General features: G+C 45.5%; 1 protein-coding gene across 2 annotated transcripts; it reads left to right on the forward strand.

Moving 5' to 3' along the window:
- The first annotated feature begins 404 nt into the window (after nucleotides 1–404).
- On the forward strand, nucleotides 405–11,976 carry cUnh3orf38 (chromosome Un C3orf38 homolog). 2 transcript variants are annotated; one of them, XM_084309563.1, is made up of 4 exons: nucleotides 405–557; nucleotides 5,276–5,451; nucleotides 5,895–6,130; nucleotides 11,071–11,976. In XM_084309563.1, the coding sequence occupies exons 1-4, from the start codon at nucleotides 419–421 to the stop codon at nucleotides 11,435–11,437; spliced, it is 918 nt and encodes a 305-aa protein (XP_084165689.1). In that variant the 5' UTR covers nucleotides 405–418; the 3' UTR covers nucleotides 11,438–11,976. The 2 variants fall into 2 exon arrangements, with proteins under 2 accessions (XP_084165689.1, XP_084165690.1); XM_084309564.1 differs by having other exon boundaries at nucleotides 5,279–5,451.
- The last annotated feature ends 13,198 nt before the right edge of the window (nucleotides 11,977–25,174 follow it).

Below are 25,174 nucleotides of genomic sequence, written 5' to 3' on the forward strand. Positions count from 1 at the left end.
CACAAACTAGAGGGGGGAGAGGGGGGGGGTTCGAATCAGATCTCGGTACGGGCAGAACGGAACGAAATAGAAACGAATAGCGTGAGTGAGAAAGGGCCCTAAGTGCAGCGCCGCGGTGCTGCTGTGTGTTTCTGCCAATAGTGTCCAACTGCAGAGCCGCAGCGCGACGCTCTTAGGTCCGTCGGTCTGAGGACCGCTCAGCAGCACCACCACCTTCAGACCGCCGGACCTGAGATTGCCGCTCTGCGGCTCTGCAGTGGATGCTTCTCGTTTCTGCCGTGACAGCATTCGTGTGTAGAGCGGAACGATTCGTGGCTGATCTGTGTTTCCGTACGGACGCTTCCTCCCACGGAACACTACAACACGAAAGCAAACCGCCTTTTCGGAGTTGAAATGGAGTGATGTGTGTTTTAGGATCATGTCGGTGGAGATGCCCGGGCTGTCAGATACGGAGCGCAGTGGGTGCAGGAAGATGTTGAGCGTTCTGCGAAAAGGCGACTTGCTTTCACTCAGTGACACAGTCACGAATAAGATGATCTCCGTGGAGAACACTACAGGTAACATTACTCAGGGCAGCGAACTGAAACGTACTAAACTATGGGGGTAGGGTAGATTTCTATCAAAAATAAACAAACGCAAAAGTAGAATCCACAATCGTAAAGTAGAATCCACAATCGTAAAAACTATCCACACACACACACCTCAGAATCCACAATCATAAAAACGATCCACACTAACACACCTCTCAATTTGTGTTTTATAAATCATAAAAACATGCTTGATTTGTTTATATTTACGTACGGAATTCTAAAAACAGCTTGATCTGCTTAGATTTACGTACGGAATTCTAAGGACACACTTGATCAACTTGGAGTTACATAAGGAATTTTGAGACAAATATTAGACAGTACAGTTAGGCATTAACTGGGTTAATCTAAATGTTACATTGTACAGTAAGTGGGGAGTGTAAACAAGTTGAACGCTGGCTGTGTTGTGAAATGTGCATAACGTTATGAATAAACCGCGAAATAACGTTATACGCGAAGCTATACAAACCAATGAATTAATGAATGAAAACTTTATTAACAGATTGCAGAATGGGTACAGTACAGTACGGCTCAATACATACAATTGTTAAGGGGATGCAGACCAGAGAAAGACTTTCGTCTTGTTTACATCAGGGTCCCCCATTTTCAATTCATCGTAACATATATGACATACAGATAGACAGTACTGCTACATCTATACATTTATGACATACCAGATTTGCAATTACAGTACTGTTTGTGATACAAAAAGAGTCCAGAAAGAAAAGAGTATATACATTAGGCGTAGAAACTGTACATTGGATTGGGTAGGTGGGGGTGGGGGGGGACTGTACATTGGAGGTGGTTGGGTGGGGGGGGGTTGGGTAGGAGTGGGGGGGGGGGTTGGGTAGGAGTGGGGGGGGGGGGGGGGGGGTAGGAGGGGTGGGTGGGGGACACTGTACAACTGTACAAACAACACTGTACATTGGATTATTGACATTTGACAAGACCATACTTGGTAATTTACTGTACATTGGAGGGGGTTGTGTTCGGACATTTACAGGGGCCAGTTTCGAGTTGCAGTCTCCCTTAGGTGTTTTTTGAGAGTGTTTTTGAAAGTGGGTAGTGATTCACATTCCTTTACAGCTTTGGGTAGGGCGTTCCACATTGATGTGGCATAATTGCGAAACGTGTTTAGTCCCTTGTTTGAGCCGAATCTGGGTTTAACATGATTTGTGGAGCTCCCTCTGGTGTTGTGATCGTGGTATTCACTGACCTTTGGGAAGTATTTTGTCATGTACATGGGTACCTTGGTCGTGTAGTGTATCTTGTAGACCAGGCCCATTGCAAGTTGCTGTACTCTGTCGTCTACTCTAAGCCATCCTAGGTTGTCAAAGTGGGCAGGGGTGAGGTGGGTTCTAGGAGTAAGGTCAAGCAGTAGTCTGACCAGTTTGTTTTGAGATGTTTGTAATTTTGTTTTTAGCGCCTTTGAGGTGCTTTGGTACCATGAGGTGCAAGCATAGTCGTAGTACCCTTGAATGAGTGCTCCTGCTAGAGTCTTCAGGGTATTCTTGTTTACCAGTGAGGAGATCCGGTACAAGAATCGTGTTCGTTGGTTGACTTTTTTTTATTACATTGGATGCCATTTTGTCACAGGAAAGATTTGCCTCTAGGATGGAACCCAGGTAGGTAATATCTTCTTTCCTTGTGACAATATTGTCACCCACTGTAACTGAGAAGCCGTCGGTCTTGCTGAGTTTGTTATTTGAACCGAAGAGAATGGACTCTGTTTTGCCCATGTGTAATGATAGTTTGTTATCAGCGAGCCATATGCAGATTTTGCCTAGTTCTGAGCTGAGGGTTTTTTCAACCTGTAACTTGTTCTTGTCAGAGACCAGCAGGGCTGAGTCGTCCGCAAACAGGAACAAGTTGCAGTCACAAGCTGACGACATGTCATTTGCATAAATTAGGAACAGTAGCGGACCTAGTATGCTTCCTTGTGGAACACCACAGTTTACTGTGAGGGGGGGGGATAGGGTACCGTTTACCTCCACCATCTGCTCTCTCCCCTCCAGGTAGGATTGCATCCAGCTCACTGATAGACTATCAAAACCAATTGCTTTTAGCTTGTCAATCAGAATGGTGTGATTGACAGTGTCGAAGGCCTTTTGTAGGTCCAGCATGACCATGCCGCAGTATTTGCCCGCGTCCACCTCTTGTTTGATGTGGTCGTTTAAATAGAGAAGGCATGTGTCAGTGGAGTGGGATGTTCTGAAGCCAGATTGGAATTCGTAGATTAGATTTTTTTCCGCAAGGTATTTTTCGACCTGTTCGTATACAATTTTTTCCATGACTTTCGAGATGGAGGTAAGGATAGAAACAGGGCGGTAGTTGCCTGGGTCTAATTTACTGCCTTTTTTGTGCAGAGGGGTCACTCTCGCAATTTTGAAGTCCTTGGGGACGTGTCCCTGTTTTATGGAGAGGTTTATTATGTGTGTGATGACTGGGGTGATGGCGGCTGCTGAGTCTCTGAGGAATTTGGAGGGGATGTTGTCATGGCCAGTGGCCTTGTTGGGTTGGAGGGCGCTCAGTTTTTTGAGTACCTCATCTGTTGTTACCATTTCCAGTTTGAAGTCGTCTTTGTGGACCCCTAGGTTCTTGTAGTATGCTACTATGTGTTCTACCCCATAATGCCCTGAGTGGGAGGGTAGTTTGTTTACCAGTGTTGTGGCTATGTTTGTGAAGAAACTATTTAAGTAATTGGCTACATCCAGCTTTTCTGTGATGAGCGTGTTGTCCGTCTTTATGTTTATGTTTGAGAATCTGGTTTTAAGTTTTTTACTGCAGCCTAGTTGGTTATTGAGTAATTTCCAAAGTTCACGCGGTTTGTTTTTGTTTTCCTCGGTTTTGTCATTGATGAATTTTTTCTTTGCTGTTTTGATCATGGAGTTTACATCATTTCTTAGTCTGTTTCTTTCCAGTTTGAGTTCAGTCACGTGGGCTTGGAGTTCACTGCTCGTGCTTATGTTAAGCTTTGACTGACTTTTACGAAACTCAGAGCATTTTTTGTCTCTGGTTTTCAATCCTATCCAACATATGTGTAAAGGCACACACAACATATTCCAGTTAACAGTATATTTTTTTAATGATTCGTTATGGCGTAATCAATACTTCCATGCGTATAAATTGCGTTCGCGACCTCCATGTTTTGGGGCTATTCATCAGAAAACTCGGATCCGGGATTCAGAGAGGGGCTTTGCTCAACCAATCAGAGAGGGGTCTGCAGAAATGCCGCTACGAATTGTAGAGACGCACACACGAATCCCCGCCGGGGAAAACAGTGGAATATTTGTCTCAAAATTATGTCCGTAACTTTTAGAATTCCGTACGTAAATTAAACAAATCAAGCGTGTTTTTATGATTTATGAAACACAAATTGAGAGGTGTGTTTGTGTGGATCGTTTTTACGATTGTGGATTCTACTTCTGCGTTTGTTTATTTTTGATGGACCGGCTCTAAGAAGAAGAAGCGTCACACACGAATCCCCACGGGGAAAACAGCGAAATATTTTTCTCAAAATTCCGTATGCAACTCCAAGTTGATCAAGTGTGTCCTTAGAATTCCGTACGTAAATCTAAGCAGATCAAGCTGTTTTTAGAATTCCGTACGTAAATATAAACAAATCGAGCGTGTTTTTATGATTTATGAAACACAAATTGAGAGGTGTGTTTGTGTGGATCGTTTTTATGATTGTGGATTCTGAGGTGTGTGTGTGGATAGTTTTTACGATTGTGGATTCTACTTTACGATTGTGGATACTTTTGCGTTTGTTTATTTTTGATAGAAATCTACCCCCATACTAAACTAGCCTGTATGTCTCAGACATTACATGAATGAATGAATGAATGAATGAATGAATGAATGAATGAATGAAAACTGTATTTAACAGATTGCAGAATGGGTACAATACAGTACGGCTCAATACACACAATTGTTAAGGGGATGCAGACCAGAGAAAGACGTTTGTCTTGTTTACATCAGGGTCCCCCATTTTCAATTCATAGTGACATTTATGACATACATGACACCATGACATTTATGGCATAGGGACATACATCATGACATCGCTGCTGGCGGGACAAAACCTCCTAACTCCAAAAACCCAACTTTTCAGCAGATGAAAAAAACGAACACAGATTTGAGGGCGAATAGAGTTACGAGGTTTAGACAGATGATTGGTTTAATGCTTTCCCATTGTGTAGACTTTGTAAAACCACACACACATGGAGGATGATCTACTGAGTTGATACAAAAAAATGGAGTTAAGAGGTTTTGTCCCGCCAGCAGCGACATACAGGTATATAGTACTGTTACATTTGTGACATATATGATATGCAAATATGCAGTACTGTTACCCATACATACATACCCATACATACCCATACTGTTACATAACGTTATAACAACGATTGTTGATGTTGATTTGCCTTCATATGAATAGCCAAATATCGCACACTGGGTCTTTAATATGACTTTCATCAATGCAGTATCCAAATCACAGGAGGCTGCAAACGGCATTAATTTCGATGCGACTTTCCCCCCAATGAAAATGACAATTACGATGCAAAATATGCCTTTCCCTCAAAATATCGTGAGATGTCAAATGGGTCACAATATTATATTATACCATATAGCACACACTGATGTTCAGAAAATAAGCCTGTCTTGCATAATATAATATGTTACAGAAGCTATGGAGGCCATTCTGTCCTACACCAAAGATGCAGAGGAGCTTCTAAAAAGAAAGAAGATGCAACGTGACATTATATTCAAATACCTGGCCGGGGAGGGGGTACTAATGCCCCCCAACAGCGACAAGTACCAGCTGGTGAAGAGGACATTGGAGTTTTGGTCGTCTGAGAAGGTATAAGGAAGGAGCTGGCTAGATCAATACATATTGTCTACAATAGACTGTGAACTGAAATTAGTTGACATTTTCAGTGCATAATAGGGCTGGGTGATAATGATAATCATCTGGGATTTATTTTCTGGGATATGACAATATATATAATATATATATATGACAATATCTGTTGACCTATGCAAAACCACAAGATACATAACCTAATCCAGTTGCTGTTCATTGCAATGAGCTGCATGGTGTAGAAATATTGAGCATGTTGAATACATTTGAGTCAATATGTGGTTCTTATCATTAGTTTAGATGACATAATTATGCACAATGATATCACCATATCATCATTTCATCCCAATACAATGAATGATAATATTGATTTAAATATTGCCCAAACCTAGTGCATAACTCGCCATGCTTTGGGAGACTATCCTAAAACGTGTCCTCCACAGGTCAAACAAAGCCCACTGAGGGAAACTAGGGAAACCAGACTACAACCCACCGATACGGTATCTGAGGCTTCAGAGGCGAAGATTGAGCCCGGCTTCGACCCGTTGGCTCTGGGCCAGCAGTTCTGCCAGTGGTTCTTCCAGCTCCTGAACAGCCATAACCCCTCTCTGGGCCAACAACCTCAGGACTGGGGGCCGCAGCACTTTTGGCCAGATGCCCAGCTGCAACTCCTCACCAGGTAATAATGTATCAACAGTTTGACCTCCACGCGTTTTGGACTAAAGGCCAGATTAACACTGGTGTCACAAATCTGACGTTTTCATTGTTGAGACGGACGGTATTGGATTCTTCTCCAGATTTGTTAGGAATCCAATATCTTGCCGTGTTATTTGTGCCCCTTTAGTCAGATCTATTTCCTTCTAGCCTTTAAAAGTGGAGTGAAAAGAGAAGAGGTCCTAGTCGTGCTTAGTTGAATTAACTTAGGTACATCAACTAAGCACAAATAAGAATTTCCTTTATTTACACCAGTGCTATTCAAAGTTTATTGGGGAATTTAATTGAAATAAAAGTTTAGTCTATATATGAAGATGAAGCCCAAAATAAATGGAATGGTAAATGGACTGCATTTATATAGCAGTCAGTTGAAATGGGTGCAAAGTATCCAATCATAGAAGTAGCGCCAATCATGTTATTGATTTCAATTTGGTGTCGTTATTAGAGGGACTTTTGTTTTCAGTTTCAGTTTTTTTTTCTTTTTTTTAAAGGACAGTACACATTGATAAACGTTTCTGTAAATGTGTCAGTTTTAGCCAGCTGTGGTCCTTTTGTGACAGTGGTGGTAAGTATATGGTTTTCGGTCCAGCACCTTGAGGGCCTGTTTATACAGAGAGAGAATGGGTGTCATGGTTGTGTTTTTGGCATGGGTCCAGCTAGTCATACAGTACATGAGATGGGAAATGATCATTGCGTTCATATAAAGAAGGGCAGCGGTGGATGTTAAACAGTTCCTCATGAATCTGAAATTTGACTAATTATATTTGGCAGTCTGGCTTACTCTTTTTACCTGCTTTTTGAATGATAATGTAGAGTCAAGGATAATACCAAGATATTTAAATTGTGAGACTACTTGAATTGCCTCTCCAGCAACAAACACTCCAGGATTATCAGATGTTGGATTGGATTTTGTGAAGTACATACAAACTGTCTTCTTCACATTAAGACACAGTTGAGACTCTGTGAGCCAGTTGCTGACATTCACCATTGCAGCGTTTAGTTTAACAGCTGCCAGTTCTTTGGTTTTTGCATGAATATAAAAATAACAGTGTCATCGGCATACATTTGAATTTCACACTCTCTGCAAACAGACGGAAGATCATTTATAAATAAACTAAATAGGAGAGGCCAGAAGATGGATCCCTGGGGCACACCCATTGTATTGCTCAGGACGGGTCACCTCTGACCCTAACACATTGAATTCTGTCAGCAAGACAAGACTTCACTCAGTTCAGTGCGCCAATAGAAAAATTATAGTTAGCAAGTTTGGAAAGGAGTATCTGATGACTAACGGTGTCAAATGCCTTCTTAAAATCTAAGAATATGGCACAGACGACACCTCCTTTGTCCATCTTTTGTTTAATACTCTAGGAGAAAGCAGTTGGCTGTCTCGTGGAGTGGTTGGTCCGAAAGCCAAATTGCATTGGGTGCAGAGTGTACGGGCTATTATTAATATGGGAGATTAGCTGTTCAATAATGCATTTTTCAGCAACTTTGGAGATAACAGGCAATATACTGATTGGCCTAATGTTACTCACTGTGCTTGAGTCTCCTGATTTAAAGACTGGTATAACAATGGCTGTCTTCCAGTCATTATGGTATTTATATTCTTTAATAGAGGCATTCACTATTTTTGTTTATGGTTCAGTGAATGCATCTGCATTATTTTTTAGAAAAAGTGAGTCCAGACCAAATACATCCTTAGACTTAGAGCTTTTGAGGGATTTCAGAATTTTGCTAATTTGGGCTTCAGTGACCTCCATCAGCGAAAACACTGGCTGGGATTCATCGGATCTATCAGACGTGCAATAAGTGGTCCTGTTTGACTGTTGGGCACTGTCATCCTAACATAGTTCACAAAATAGGAGTTGAAAAGAGTTGCAATTTGTACTGGTTCTTTAATCAGGGAGCCATTCTCTTTAATTTCAAGCTGTTTTGTTGATCTTTGACTGCTGCCTGATAACCTTTTCAAATTGTCCCAGATTTGTTTTGGATTTCCCTTAGCTTCGCTCAACATATTTACAAAAAAGGTTGCTTTAGCAGCTTTGATCACTTTTATAACCCTGTTTCTTAAGGAAGCAAAGATTTGTCTATCTGTTGATAGTTTGGTCTTCAGATATGTTCTCAGGGCATTTTCTCGTCCATTCATGAGTTTCATTATATTGCCATCAATCCAGGGGAGAGTGTTTGCTATTGTGTTTTACTTTGCATTTCTTAAGAAATGATTTAGTTGTATTTGTAATTGTATCTAGGAACATCCGTGTGTCAGTATCCACATTGTTCCCAGATACTAGGTCCTTCCAGTTGATGTTCTTAATTGCACTTTCAAATTCAGCCATGTCACTCTTAGGTATTCTGAATGTTGGAGGTCAGGTGTGCTCGATTTTGGGGAAGTTTTCTAACTACAAGGGTTAGGTTGTGATCAGACAGGCCTGTAATGATGTTAAATGTCTTAGGCACTCTCACAGGTTTGTTAGAGAATATTAGGTACATTTGAGTTCTTGATGTGGAAGTTATCCTAGTGGGCCCCTTTATAGTGGGCCGCTTTATATGTATAGGCCCCCTTTGCAGAGGGTGGCCTATACACTCCGAATCCGATTAAGATAAAGGACATTCGATAAGATATACAAGCATTAATTGACAGTGCACATCCAATGACATCACATTTTAGTTAATTGTCTTATACAGGATATACCCTTAATACCTGTTATCTAAAAACCTACACACATATGCTCTAGCTCGTACCCCCCCCCCCCCTCCTGGACCCCCCATTGGATAATCCATCCATTTTCCCTCGCTCCTAACCAGACATTACCATTATATGCTAGCTTTTATTTTCTCCACCACTTCTAACCACAATGTCATTTTGGATTCATTGAGACCCAAGATTCTTGCTGTAGATATTTCTTGATAGATCACATCGAGATATGTAATAATCCAGACCTTTCGGCAAATGTTTTCCGGTTGGAACCATCGTGATGCTATCAGCTTTTTAGCCACTGTGATACCCGATAAAACCAATCTCTTTAGCTGTGGATGTACTGCACACTCAAAAACATCATTCAGCAGTAATACAGAGGGGTGTACAGGTATATTCCAAGTTAAGATATTTGATAATTGCTGGGTCACCTCTTTTCAGAATATCTTAACTGGTGGGGAGTCCCAGTACATGTGCATAAATGTCCCCTCGTCCCCATTTGTACATAAGGAGCATTTGGAGTCTTGTATAAGACCCATTTTTTCAGTCTTATAGGAGTCAAGTATGTCCTGTGAATATAGTTAAGATTGATTTGTTGATGGTCCGGGTTCCTTGATGTGAGTCGAACATTTGCCCAGGCTTCTTGCCAATCAAAATCACTTTCCAGGTCTGGTATATCCCTCCTCCAGACGGAGTCTAGGTGGAGGGTTTCATACGAGGACGTTAGTAATTGATGATAAAAATCTGAAACAAAACCTCTCGATGTCTCTCTTTCATAGAAGAATTTGTGGTATCTGTGGTGTACAATTGGTTTCCTTAATGGAACACCGTCCTTGAGTCTTCAAACATAACAATAACTGTATGTAAAAAAGATGTGTGGACTTGGTGAGATTAAATTTTTTGCGTATTTCTTCATAACTACAAAAACCCTGTTTGTTAAAAACATCCCCTAATGAGTGTATGCCTTGCTTTTCCCATATAGGGAATCTTATAGGTCATTTTCCAATCAAGAGTGCATTGTTATTTAATAAGGGAGTATGATTGTGCCATTTATGTGGGTTAGGATATTTTTTGTGTTTCACGCCATATCCGGATCGCATGAGTAATTATAGGGCCAAATTTCCGTTCGCAATGCTTAATTGATAGTTTAGTGTATGCTATGTCCTTCAGTCTATGTGGGGCTACTATGTTTTCTTCTAATTTTCTCCAGGATACTAATGCTTGGGGATCAAACCATGTTGTCAATGGTCTTAAAGTGTACGCCTTAAAATAGTGGAAAAAATCTGGAAATGCCATGCCACCGTCTGCTTTATTTCTCTGTGCGGTGGATCTTTTTATACGTGGTGGTTTGTTATTCCAAATAAATTTGTATGTGGAGGAGTGTAATTTTTTCCAGTAGCCCTCTGGAGGGGGTAACGGTAGCATTGAGCTGAAGAAGTTGATTCTAGGTAGTACGTCCATCTTAACTATTGATATCCGTGCCTGTACTGAGTTTTTAAGTTTTGCCCACCTATCAAGGTCGTCTTTGATTTTGTTTTGGATTTTTGTGTAATTGTGCTTCACCGTTTGTCTTATGGTGGGGAATATTTCCACTCCCAAACATCTAAAGTGTTTTATCGTGTGTTGTCATGTTTGTTTATGTGTTTGTTTAAAAAATAATAAAAAAATAAAATACAAAAAAAGATAAAGGACATTCTTGGAGATAATATGACATTCAGACAGATGCATTCGATGTCATTCTCTGCGCATTGGATCTCTTCGCATAATATATGTTCTCGTACATAGAACATTACCCCCCCCCCCTCTTCCTTGAACTCTGTCCTTCCTGTAGATATTATAGCCAGGTATAGTTAAGGCAGTGGATGGGGAGTTTTTGTGGAGCCATGTCTCAGAGAGGCACAGGAAGTCTAGATTAGAGTCTGAGAGAAGATGTTTAATTTGGTCGCTTTTTGGGATAATACTACGAATATTCAAATGTCCTCCTAGCAGTCCCTTGGGTTTGGAGTGAGGATTCCATAGAACATTGGTATTGTTGACAGTTTAATAGAAGTTCATTTTGCGCCGTTCTTTTTCATTATTATAGTACCAGTGATGAACTGAAAAAGCATTACAATGCATAATACACAAATGCATATAATACAACAGGAAAATACACGCAACTTTACTCAACAACTGTGTATTCAATTCATACTGTTTATTTTTCTCAGCACTGACAGCCAGCAGAATGAGGAGTTCCAGGGAGCAGAGCTGGTGTGTCTGCGTCTCCTGTCCTTGATGAAGGACGAGCGTCTTTTCCTGAGCCCCAACCTGGAGCCCAACGGCTTCCGGGCCCTGTCCTCTCCTCACGGCCTGGTGCTGGTGGCCGTAGCCGGGACCATCCACAGAGACACGGCCTGTCTGGGGCTCTTTGAGCAGGTCTTCGGCCTCATTCAATCCCCGCTGGAGGACAAGAGCTGGAAGATTAAGTTTGTGAAGTTAAAGATCAGAGGGCAGGATGCTCTGGGTGGGGCAGAGGACATGGTGTCACCAGCTCTGACCTGTGATTCCAATGAACTCCAGCTCCTCTGCAGATGATGATGACGAGGAGGATGAGCAAGAGGATGTGTTCACCAGATAAGAGACTGTGGATGGATGGAGACGCTGTTCAAAACGTACTCGGCAAAGAAGACATACTGCTTTCACTTTCAATTTCCATTTGCTCTAACCTATATATCAGTGGTTCTCAAAGTGGGATCTGGGGACCCCCAGAGGTCCTTGAGAGGGTTCCAAGGGGTCCCCAACTAAATAAGTAATAGTTTTAATAATATTTTATTCACTGGAAGTTAACAGCATGAGAGAATGTATAAGAATAACTATTGTGATCATAGGTTTTACTCTCCTCAAATTCGGGACTAAATCATATCGAACAACAAATATCTTATCAGATGGGGGTCCCTGACCCATTGCCTGTCTATTTGGGGGTCCTCCACTAACATGATACTATACTGCTTCCCAGAACAGGAGCCTTTTACATATATATTTTAATTCTTTTTACATTTTAGTTTGACATGATGTTACAGAGGTTTTATTTCAATATACATTGATATTTTGTGGTTTGGTGGCCTGTGCCTTATGCAAGATGGTATGTGGTTCAAGGTTTGTTGTAAATGTTGTACATTTGTAACTTACCAAATATAAAGACTTATATTGACACCTGAGTATTGTTTGCTCCTATGTATGAAGGAAGGTATGTGCATGCTGTAGGGATAAAACACAAGGGATGCACGATATATCAGTGACCATATCCGTATCAGACGATGTTGGTAATTATTGTATTACCTGTTAATTATGTTAGGCCTGGAAGAAGGCCTCAGAGCCAAACAGTTGAAAACCCAGTAAGAGTCAGGCAGAGAAACCAATAGCAGGTGGTTTAATTCAGTCCAAGGTCAATGTGGACCTCCAAAGGTTGAGACTATGAATACAGAAATAAGGTTGAGTTGTACAGGAAAGTACATGTACATGGTTATAGCTGACACGTGTCTAGAGACTGAAAAAAGAAAACGATGGCCTATTATTCTTGACATTTTCTGTTGACCCAAAGAGGGGCTACTGAGACCTCTTTGAAGGGTGTGACGATACACTCGGGACTCGGGAGTTGATTTAATACGATACTGGGATCACAACAAATCACTATGGGTGTAAATATTTGACCCCACTTCAATTCGATTGCGATTTTTCAGGCAACGATTCAATGCATCATGAAATCTCTTCATTTGACCCTGATCCGATGCGATTCGATACATTTTCAATCAGTTAATTATCCCAAAAATGTTGAATACACAAATGTGGCTGGGGGAACTGATTCACTCAGCATGAATGGACTATAGGTCAATAATAGGGGTGTAAATATTTGACCCCACAACGATTCGATTAATTTACATTTACATATACATTTAGTCATTTAGCTGATGCTTTTATCCAAAGCGACTTACAAGTTCTGTACGACAAGTCATCAGGAAGGGCACAACTCAGCTGAGTAACAATGTTCATCAAGGTGTTGAGTGCTACAGTGTAGGTTCGTTTATTAGGACAAGTGCATGACTGTAAGGTTAGTTAGGGTTAGATTTAAAATTTTAAAGAAAATTCAGATAATGGTTGAAGTGCGTCTTTAGTCGACAGCGAAAGATTAGACTGGTTTTGGCTGTCCTAACTGGGGTGGGTATAGTTAATTCCACCATTGTGGGGCAAGGACTGAGAAAAGGCAGGTTCTCCTTGATGACCCTCCCGGAGCTCGGATAGGAGTGGGTCTGAGACGGCCAGAAGATTCGATTACGATTCTTCAGGCAACGATTCAATGCATCATGAAATCTCTTGACCACGATTTGATGCGATTCGACCTTAGGATCGATGCATTGTTACACCCCTACAAGTCACTGTCACTGTATTCTGAACAAAACCTGAATGAAAATATTTTACTTTTCTATTTTAAAGGCATACATTATGCAAATCAATAGCATTTCTTCTTTCATATTGTGGCATGATACTATCCCCTATGTCTAAAATCCTGATGAATGAATGAATGAATGAATGAAAACTTTATTTAACAGATTGCAGAATGGGTACAATACAGTACGGCTCAATACATACAATTGTTAAGGTGATGCAGACCAGAGAAAGACGTTTGTCTTGTTTACATCAGGGTCCCCCATTTTCAATTCATAGTGACATTTATGACATCATGACATTTATGGCATAGGGACATACATGACATACAGCCTACAGGTATATAGTACTGTTACATTTGTGACATATATATGTGTAGCAGGGTGGATTATCCCTGCTTCGTGGGAACGGTTGCTGGCAGTCAGGAGGTAGCTGGACACAGCAGAACTCTGTCTGGCTGCACCCTCATCTTTGGGCCTGGGGCGTCGACTGGAGGCTGGTAGTGTGAGTGGATGGGGCCCGGGATTTACCAACCTGGTCTGGTACTCTGGTCTTCCTTCCCTGTCGCAGGGCGGTCAGCAGTACTCCCCAACACGCTCCCACTCCTCCCAGTCGCTCCTTAGACCCTCCCACACCTCGTGACTGAATTGTAATCAAATACTCTGAGTTCCCCCCGCAAGCAGTACCCTCCCTCAATGACCCTAGAAACCTGACAATGAAAAGGGGAGAGTTGGGTAGGAAGGGGTTAACCATATATATACGTTACCCACACCAAAAGAGTTAATGCAGGGCACAGGAATGGGCACGCACACAGAACCCCATTCAAGTCTTTATGTTAATTGTACTGTTCAGTTACAATTATTTAATACTAGTGGCCAATTGGGCGGAAGTCCTACTATAGCCCCTGCTGTTTAACTCAATACCTCATAAACACGTATATTATGCACCCACCTCTGGGTTACTATCCGGGATAATATACTTCACTGTGTTTGACTCATCACCCACGTCTGGGTCTTCACCCTGTATAATACCTCAACAGGCTTTAATTATACGGCCAGAATAATACCTCAAAAGGCTTTAATTATAATGCACCAGGTCTGTAACTTCCCCCCTCAGGGAATGGTTAATTGAATGGGAAAATATTAATACACACATTGTATCACGCTCAAAGAAAAGGAATAAAATAAAAGAGTGAGCCCACAAAATACCTTGCAAAAGTCCTATGCTAATACCGGTATATATTGTCTGGGGTACCCCTATTGAACTGTGGTTAACAACGTTAACTTCGCCCGCGGGCAGCACCACACTGTATACTGTATATGGAGTCGGGAGCATCAATGCTCGTTTGTACTCATCCGAAATGGCCGCCTCGTCACTCCACTGTTGTCCGGGAGGCAAGATGGCGTCGAACACTCGCGCCGCAGGGGCTAGCAGGCGGAGCTATAGCAGAGAGGCAGTGCTGGCTGAGCTGGTGCTGGGCGAACTCTACCGGTGGTAAAGAACTCCCCGTGTCCTGCAGGCAGCCTGGGGCAGGGTGTGCTGCTGCTCTCCGGTGCAGACAGCTGTTGACGCCCGGGCAGACTGCTTGGATGTCCCGTACGTCTCTGGCACGCAGACTATACCGTCACTGTAACTAGGTATAACACGAGCAATGCTACTGTGAACCTTAGCCGCACGCTACTTATACCGCTCACTGTAACTAGGTATAACTCGACTCTTAGTGCCCGACTCTGCACTTAATGTTCGTAATATCATAACACTGGTACTGCTAGGATATCGTATCCACTAGCCAGTACTTCCTATCACCCGTCACTGTTCCACGGGGCACTCCGGCATAAAGTCAGCAACGGGGCTATCCAGAGCCCCCCCGTTAGACGTGACTTCTCGTTGTCAAGTTCACTGCCGAAGAGAACGACTTCCGCTGCACTCCTCTCTTTATCATCTCTCAGCTCTCTCCGCCACTCTCTGCCTGCTACTGCCCCCTGCTGGTCCCGCCTGCCAGTCACACGGGGAGACGCACTGTAAAATATGAATCAATACTGTCATTTATGATCCGTATTCACATGCTCTTGGAACGGGGACGTTTGTGTCATTGTTCGTGTGAATCAATGACACTAGTTAGAATGTCTTTGTGTACAAAAAGGGATATAAACACAGTCAGCAGTTCTGAATAATATACCATATTTTCCAGACTGCTACATTTCCCCCCACTTTGAACTTGCTAAGTCCTCTGCAAGTTAACAACAAAACAACAAAACAAACGCATGCATGAAAACGGTCCTGAGACCAACAGTTTCACACATCGGTTGACAATTACACATTATGCCAACAGTTTTACACATCGGTTGACAATTACACATTATGCCAACAGTTTCACACACTCTTGAGCACGTAGTCCTGTCGCCGACCACTGGTGCTCCGACGGATTGATCCGCTTCTCGGGGCTCCGGCGAGCACGGATGGGGCCCGCTCGACCCCCCGCAGCCCGAAGCAAGAGAGCCCGAACTTCTTCCGCCGAGATCCTTACATAACCTTCGCTGTTGACTTCCATGTCAGATTCCTCCGTCTCGGTTGGCAGGTCCTCGGCCACGGCTTCGCCCTCCGAGGCCTCTGAGGGGCCGCTCGCGGCGCCCTCCTCGCCCCGGTCTCCGCCGTCTTCGCCGCTCTCCCCTGAGGGGATCAACTCTACCTCTCCTCCCTCGTTCGGCGCTGCTTCAGCGACGACCCGCGGGACCCTGGGTGGGTTACACGCCCTAGGGTGTGGTTTTCGAGGGTAAACGAAGGCACCACCCACGTCTGCTTCGGATGAGCTCCGCGCTCTCCTCAAGGTCCTTCGGGGAGCTCTCGTCCGCTCTTCCGGGTCGGAGGCCGGGAAGGAGCAGATCTTGCTCTGATCTCTCTGCACGGTCCTTTCGGGGCCCCCTCTTTCGGGACGAACCGTGAACACTGACGTCCTCTTGACGTTTCCATCGCCGCCCTCTGGGCCCGGCTTGTCACCGGCCGGCGAGCGTCTGCGGCGGTAGTTGAAGTTGTGGCGGCAGCGGCGCCGACGAGGCCCCTGGTCCTGGCCGGCCTCGCCCCCTTGACCTCTTTCCGACCTGTTCCCCTTGTTCTCCTCTCGGTCTCGCACCAGCCTGGGGCGGGGGAAACTCCTTGGTCGGAAGCCTCCGTAATAGTTCTGTCTCTTGGGTACAGCCTCCGGTTCTGACCGCATCGGGCTGCGCGGCCGGGCGCCAGCGCTTCCGTCGGAGCGGCCGCAGTGGTATCGAATCCTACAAATACTACGGCACGCTACCACACCTCCCCCCTCAGACCATGGTCTGGCGGTCGCCAGGTCGGACGACCCGCCTGCTGCTGTGTGGGTGGCGTCCTGTACTTGTGGGGGAGAAACCGCACCGCCCGGTGCTTCCGTCGGGCGTGGTTCTCCCCTCGCGCGAGGGCACTCGCGGCCAATATGGCCCGGCTGTTGACAGGTGTAGCAGATCAGTCTCCCATCCTCGCTCCGGCGGGGTAGTCTGCGCGGGGTAGAGGGCCCGTCTCCCCTCCGTCGGCTTCCGGCGAAGCTTCTCGGGGTCGTGTCTCGCTCCTGTAGCGCGGCTATGTCCAGAGGTGGCTCGCATCTCTTCACGGTGACGCCGCGTATCATGCCCCTGCCGGCACCCCCTGTGGGGGGGAGGACCATCTCCTCTTCGGACCAGTCTATCGCCGCCATCATCAATTCGAAAAACGTCCGCTCCCCGTTCTCCTTTACGGACCTCTTCATTTCCCGTCGCAGCATCCCATCCTTCAGGCCTACCACAAACTGCTCCTGCAGCCGGGCGGCAGGATCCGCGACTCGTTGGGGTTCTCGGCCCTGTATGCGGCGCATCTGCTCTTGTAGATCGTAAGCAAACTCCCTCACGGTCTCGCCCTCTCTTTGTCGGCAGTCGAGGAACTCTCTCAGGCGGGCACTGACCGAGGTCTTATCTCCGTACGTCTCCTGCAGCACTCGGAACACGGCGTCCGGCTCCGGGGCGGTCCCTTCTAGCACGAAGCGCACCGTCCGTTTAGCCTCGCCTTTTAGATGCTGTTGTATGAACTCTGCCTGTTCGTCACCGGGCACTCTGCTGATCCGGAAATGCGCTTTCATGTCCTGGATCCAGTCCCCCACCAGCGGCCCTCCTCTCTCTTTTCCCCCTCCGAACTCGCTGCACTTTCGGTCCCGTTGGACGTACACGGTAGAGGGGCCGGTGCGGGGTTCGCGGCCGTCCCGGTCGAGAGCGGCTTGGGTCTTTTCCAGGACCAGCGCCTGTCGGTCCAGGAGACCGGCGAGTGTGTGGGTTCTGTTCGTCAGGGCCAACACCTGTGCGGTCAGTTCCTCCATGCGTTCGGCCTCCTCTTTCTTCACCTCGGTGTCCAGCGCCAGTAGTGCCGCCTGCCTCCGACACTCCGCCTGCAGGTCCTCTAACTCCGCCTCCCTCTCCTGCGCGACGTGGGTCTCCGATTTCTGTATCAAGGTGGCGGCGGCCTGGCCCTCTCGTAGCTCCTGTAGGGCCACCTGAGTGTGGAGGGCCTGGTCAGTCAACTCCTTCATCGCTGCGGCTTGCTGCTTTAGCAGTGCCGCCTGAGTCTGACACTGCTCCTGCAGTTGCTCAAACTTCGCCGCCATCTCTTGCGCGGCGGTGGTCTCCTTCTTTGACATCGTGGGTCTCTCTACGGGTCTCGGTCAAGGGAGTAAGTTAGGATGTTGATCCTGTTCGTGACGCCAAATGTAGCAGGGTGGATTATCCCTGCTTCGTGGGAACGGTTGCTGGCAGTCAGGAGGTAGCTGGACACAGCAGAACTCTGTCTGGCTGCACCCTCATCTTTGGGCCTGGGGCGTCGACTGGAGGCTGGTAGTGTGAGTGGATGGGGCCCGGGATTTACCAACCTGGTCTGGTACTCTGGTCTTCCTTCCCTGTCGCAGGGCGGTCAGCAGTACTCCCCAACACGCTCCCACTCCTCCCAGTCGCTCCTTAGACCCTCCCACACCTCGTGACTGAATTGTAATCAAATACTCTGAGTTCCCCCCGCAAGCAGTACCCTCCCTCAATGACCCTAGAAACCTGACAATGAAAAGGGGAGAGTTGGGTAGGAAGGGGTTAACCATATATATACGTTACCCACACCAAAAGAGTTAATGCAGGGCACAGGAATGGGCACGCACACAGAACCCCATTCAAGTCTTTATGTTAATTGTACTGTTCAGTTACAATTATTTAATACTAGTGGCCAATTGGGCGGAAGTCCTACTATAGCCCCTGCTGTTTAACTCAATACCTCATAAACACGTATATTATGCACCCACCTCTGGGTTACTATCCGGGATAATATACTTCACTGTGTTTGACTCATCACCCACGTCTGGGTCTTCACCCTGTATAATACCTCAACAGGCTTTAATTATACGGCCAGAATAATACCTCAAAAGGCTTTAATTATAATGCACCAGGTCTGTAACTTCCCCCCTCAGGGAATGGTTAATTGAATGGGAAAATATTAATACACACATTGTATCACGCTCAAAGAAAAGGAATAAAATAAAAGAGTGAGCCCACAAAATACCTTGCAAAAGTCCTATGCTAATACCGGTATATATTGTCTGGGGTACCCCTATTGAACTGTGGTTAACAACGTTAACTTCGCCCGCGGGCAGCACCACACTGTATACTGTATATGGAGTCGGGAGCATCAATGCTCGTTTGTACTCATCCGAAATGGCCGCCTCGTCACTCCACTGTTGTCCGGGAGGCAAGATGGCGTCGAACACTCGCGCCGCAGGGGCTAGCAGGCGGAGCTATAGCAGAGAGGCAGTGCTGGCTGAGCTGGTGCTGGGCGAACTCTACCGGTGGTAAAGAACTCCCCGTGTCCTGCAGGCAGCCTGGGGCAGGGTGTGCTGCTGCTCTCCGGTGCAGACAGCTGTTGACGCCCGGGCAGACTGCTTGGATGTCCCGTACGTCTCTGGCACGCAGACTATACCGTCACTGTAACTAGGTATAACACGAGCAATGCTACTGTGAACCTTAGCCGCACGCTACTTATACCGCTCACTGTAACTAGGTATAACTCGACTCTTAGTGCCCGACTCTGCACTTAATGTTCGTAATATCATAACACTGGTACTGCTAGGATATCGTATCCACTAGCCAGTACTTCCTATCACCCGTCACTGTTCCACGGGGCACTCCGGCATAAAGTCAGCAACGGGGCTATCCAGAGCCCCCCCGTTAGACGTGACTTCTCGTTGTCAAGTTCACTGCCGAAGAGAACGACTTCCGCTGCACTCCTCTCTTTATCATCTCTCAGCTCTCTCCGCCACTCTCTGCCTGCTACTGCCCCCTGCTGGTCCCGCCTGCCAGTCACACGGGGAGACGCACTGTAAAATATGAATCAATACTGTCATTTATGATCCGTATTCACATGCTCTTGGAACGGGGACGTTTGTGTCATTGTTCGTGTGAATCAATGACACTAGTTAGAATGTCTTTGTGTACAAAAAGGGATATAAACACAGTCAGCAGTTCTGAATAATATACCATATTTTCCAGACTGCTACATATGCAAAAATACAGTACTGTTACAGATGGTAAACAAATTTATTTTATGTACTAGCAGATGCACTTCCTTCTAAACAATACGATGTCCTTCATATAGCAGACTAGTTGACCCTCCGATGTGGTTCAGCCTGACCTAGAACGTTTACCACTACCCGATCCCTACAGTAAGATAGATGTAAGCCAATCTGAGTGATGAGCCTACTGTTTTCTGTGGGGGTTACTTTATATACAATTGTATTTGATTTACTTCACTTGAATGTACAATTAAAAGTGTCTTTTTGCATATCTCTCCCAGTTACACATGCATTTCTTCGGAGATGTCAGAGCGCTCAGTCGTCCACAGTGTAGCGTCTCTGGATCAGTTTAGATGTAATAACAGCCACAGCCATATTCACAGCTCGAATACACCCTCCAGTGCCGGGGACCAAACCAGCAGCCTTTTGGTTACTGGGTGGCCCCTTTACCTCTAGGGTCTAGGCCATCCTGCCTAAGAGCAGTGAGCTGATGGGATATTATAATTCTTATTGTTGGCATATATCAGTCTTTGGTTCCTACACTGTGACCATCTGAAAGACCTGAGATGAAAGACATCTGCTAGTACAATATTCTTTACCTACTGTACCTACCTACCATGTTCCAATTTGTACTTAAGTTATTTCTGTAATGTCTACCCAGATTATGTCCAGTGTTACATGGCACTGAACAGAGAAACTTGAAACGAAGTTGCCCTTATCCAAAGGCATATTAATCCTTCTTAAGCAATGCCCCCAATAAGTGTTGTTGGGTAACATTCTGGTCACTGGATACCACACCAAAGAGGAGAAGGTGAAATGTGAAACATCCAAGCTGTTCTAATTTGTCCTCAGGTTGAGAGAGGATCCCTTTCATCCATAGGCTACCTGAGCCACTCCTTATCTACTCTCCAGTCCTAGGCCAACCCAATGCAGAGGGAAACATTGCAAGCTGTAAAGGGCTCATCATCTCATAATAAGGTTGGACCTGATTTCCTAATTGAGTGACATGTTGCAGTCTAATGTGATGTTATACACTTCACTTCCCTGCACTCAGATTCTTACCCTGAACTCTTGTGCGTGTGATGAGTTGGATGTAATATATAGTCAGTCATGCTGTTGAGTTTAATGAGTGTCAGACTTGGCAGCATTTTGTAAGGACAAAGTTGGGGGCTCAATCCTCAACATCCCTATGTTACAATGACTTAAGTTTATGGCAACGTAACAGCCCAGGCACGTTGGAACTTTAAATCGGTAGGGGGTGCGGCCTTTGAGCCGCCGCGGGGGCGTCGCCAGATGATAAAAAAAAAAAAAAAAAAAAAAAAAAATTGCAGTCAGGCCACTGAACTTAGAAGCAGGCCAGGCCGCGTGTACCGGTTCCGCAACAGTAAGTGACTTCCGGGTAGGCCTGATTGGCCCCGACAGGCACGTGACGCGGCAAACTCAGGACGCGCAACGAGGCTGCTGAGAGCTGTCGCGCGGAAATAGGCTGTCTATTGCCATTCTCTAACACAAACTCTAACCTTAACCAGCTCCTTAACAGCGCCTAAACTTAACCGTTCTAACCTTAACCAACTCCGAAACAATGCCTAACCTTAACCTTAACCATGCCTAACCTTAACCATAGAAAGAATATTGCCATTCTCTAACACAAACTCTAACCTTAACCAGCTCCTTAACAGCGCCTAAACTTAACCGTTCTAACCTTAACCAACTCCGAAACAATGCCTAACCTTAACCTTAACCTTAACCATGCCTAACCTTAACCGGCGAAAGAATACACGTTAAAAAAAAAATCACGTTAAAAAAAAAGATTTGATGGGATTCGAACTCACCAACAACGGACCGCAGGATCGCAGGACCGCTGCTCTGCGAGGTGAGCTATAGCGCCGAATGAGAGTCATGGCGTATTTGGACGGTTACGTAATTCCGTAAGGGCTCCGCGGAGCGTGCCGCGCGGCAGAGAAAGTTGCGCGTCACGTGCCTGTCGGGGCCAATCAGGCCTACCCCGGAAGTCACTTACTGTTGCGAAACAGCTACACGCGGCCAGGCCAGTGTTTCTAGTTGCACCAGCGCAATAGTTAGATAACCTAGGTGGGGAACAACCAGGAGATCACTGCAACTCACACAAGTTGGAGAACTATCTCTCTCTCTCTTGCTCTCACACACACACAAAGGGAGCCGCATGTGATTGGTGGAGGCGGGACCCTTACAAAAAACTGCTAATCATTGACACATTTAGCCTGTAATAATAATCCCCCCCAAAAAAATCTACTTTGCATTTGATATATTGCAAATATATGCCATCACACACACTGGCATTTAAAGGGTTAGAATTATCAAATGAATATGTGGTGTTATGATCAGGGCTGAAGTTGAATAAAATATTGTAGGCCTATTTATCAATTACAAAAAAACTGAAAATCCATAAAAATCGTTGTTGCTAATCATACATATGCTAGCCTGTTTTTTAACAATAATTTGTGATGCCATCACAAACACTGGCATTTAAAGGGTACAAATAAAAAAAATCCTGCACCAGAATGCAGGAAATGAAGTCTTTGTAACAAAAGAAATCCTGGTGGGGGACCCCCAGACCCCCTGCTTAAAAAGTGGCCTGACTGGGGCTATATTTTGCACTATTTCCTGGCCTGAATGATTTCCCCAGTCCGGCCCTGGTTAAAAGCCTCCAATGCTTATTAGTGTGTGTGCGTTTGAACGTTTGCATGTTTCAACCATACATTTCCATTTATTTTTTATTGGTCTTTTTCCCCCTCCATTTTCCTCCGATTTTCTCCCATCCCAATGTTAGTCGTATGCCAATTCCCAGTCCCTTCCTGGTCGCTGCGCTTTACCCCCCACAGTCAGATCATTTGGGAGAGTGGAGGCTACCACGTGCTTCCTCCGACACACGTCCAGCCAATCACCGCTTCTTTTCACCTGGCAGCGCGGATTCTCATTGAGAGGGCGTAGCGTGTGGGAGGACCACACTATCCCCCTCACGTCCAATCCGCGCTTAGCAGGCGCCCCGACCGAACTGTAGGAGTCGCTGTTTACAACGACCCGGACCCACCCCGCCAGCTTCTCCCACCCTCTGATACAGCCAATTGTATCAGTGCAGACGGCCAGCCAAGCTGGTGACAACCCCGGAGCTGTGAGCTGGATTCGAACAGGCGAACCAAGCTCACAGCTCCGGGGCTGGTGACGAACGCAATCTCCGCTCGACCACCTAACCGCCCTCATTTCCATTTATTAAAAAAGAAAAAAAGTTCTGAGCTTCCAAGTTGTCATCGGCGAACTGTATATTACACGAGAATTGTTCTTTTCCAGTGAGTGACATCAGTGGTTCCGTCAGCACTCAAGCCAAAGAATGGGCTTTTGGATGCTTTGCCTCTAATTTGTCGCTGAATATCATGGGCAAACAGCTGTAAGATTTTGTTTTGGATGTTGTTGGACATCCAGTTGTCTCTCTTTTGGAGCCAATTCTTCAACTCGGGATCAGACTCGGTGCGCACTCTTTCCATCATGAGCTGCCATAACACCCCATCCCTATTTGCATCACCCCTCAGTGGAAGCCCCTGGCGCCCGAGGGGGGGTATAGGGGAACAGACTCAGTTAACTCTTCAATACCTGATGCTGAGGCTGAACCTGTCGTCTCTGTCTCTCTCTGACGTTTATCAGATTTAGTGGGACTGTCACTGGGACCGGCGGGACGCTTCGAAAAGAAATCTGATATTTTTCTTTTCTGCGAGTGAGACATTCTGTGCTAGCAAAGTCTGACTACTAGCTCAAATCGACTGACTGCGCAAGCACTGTATCACAGTAGCTCAGTGGTTCGTGGCGCGTGGGAAGGGCGGGAGACGGGAGGTGAATACAATTAGTTGTTCACCTGTCATTCAATCAGTCTGTGACAGTCTGTCATCACTCGAAAATCTACTCTGCTGCAATCTTGTCGGTTTTACACGTATGATTGTGTACGTACAGTAGTGTAATGAATGAATGAAAACTTTATTTAACAGATTGGAGAATGGCTACAATACAGTACGGCTCAATACACAATATTAAAATGGTGAAGTGCTTTGAGCAGGATAAACTTATAATATACAGTGTTACAGTTATACAGTTACAGTATATAATATACAAATATATAAATACTGTCTGCAGCTGCAGCAACCCCCGCACCCCCCCTTCCAACGTGCCTGTAACAGCCTGCTTCATATACAATAGAAATTTACTTGTCATGTTTTATTAATATGCCACACATTTGAGAGTCCAGACCAAGAATGTCAAAAAGAAAGCTATATGATCACAACAGCAAAAATGTTATGCTATTCCACTTAGGAAAGAAAAAAGTTATTCACTTTTTAGTTTAGTTTAGTTCACTTTTTTGGGGGCATTTTCATTAAGGCTGTGGTAAAAAAAACATGACTTGTTAGTAGTCTCCAGTAGATGGCAACACTCCTCCGCCAAGAACATCTTTGCCACCCAGCTAAGTAAACACAGCTCTGGATGTGGCTCTCAGGCCTCAGCCTGACTAGTTCTGTCAGTGTGCGGTTCTGCCAGTTTCAGAACAACCAGAACCCTTCACTTGGGCCAACAGGAATGGTTGGACCAGAGGACCTTTCTTTCAGCCTCGTGGTCTGACTGTAATGCCTCAGTCATCCCTAGTGTGGAGGAGCAGCTCACGGAGGAGCTTCCAGGGAGCTGAGATGGTGGTGAGCAGAGCCATCCCTGGGGCTGGCGAGGGACGAGGCGCCTTCTCCCGAACCCCAGCCTGGAGCCCCGTGTCCTGGGTGTTGTTGGTTTCCATAGCCGCGACCATCCACAGACACAGCCTGTCCGGGGGGTCTATTAGCAGGTGTTCGGCCTCACTCATCCACTGGAGAATGTGATTTTGAGAGGGCTGGGATGCAGAAGGGACTGTCAGTGTCTCCATCTCTGGACATGGAACCCCAATGAATAGAATGGATAGAAGGTAATATCCTCATTTCGTTGGAACTTGTCATTGTGTGTGTGTGTGTGTGTGTGTGTGTGTGTGTGTGTGTGTGTGTGTGTGTGTGTGTGTGTGTGTGTGTGTGTGTGTGTGTGTGTGTGTGTGTGTGTGTGTGTGTGTGTGTGTGTGTGTGTGTGTGTGTGTGTGTGTGTGTGTGTGTGTGTGTGTGTGTGTGTGTGTGTGTGTGTGTGTGTGTGTGTGTGTGTGTGTGATAGCCGATTTCCGAGGAAAATGTTAAATAAGGCATTTTATGGATTTTTTATTTGAATCCTATCATCCGGTTTGTGAGGAGGACATGAGATAATGGGGA

The sequence above is a fragment of the Notolepis coatsorum genome (assembly GCF_963971535.1).
Source record: "Notolepis coatsorum genome assembly, chromosome: 3".
Classification (NCBI taxonomy): domain Eukaryota; kingdom Metazoa; phylum Chordata; class Actinopteri; order Aulopiformes; family Paralepididae; genus Notolepis; species Notolepis coatsorum.

Coding starts and splice junctions, on each gene's coding strand:
- cUnh3orf38 (XM_084309563.1), top strand. CDS start 419: ATGTCGGTGGAGATGCCCGGGCTGTCAGATACGGAGCGCAGTGGGTGC. Junction 558..5,275: donor CTCCGTGGAGAACACTACAG/GTAACATTACTC, acceptor AATATGTTACAG/AAGCTATGGAGGCCATTCTG. Junction 5,452..5,894: donor AGTTTTGGTCGTCTGAGAAG/GTATAAGGAAGG, acceptor TGTCCTCCACAG/GTCAAACAAAGCCCACTGAG.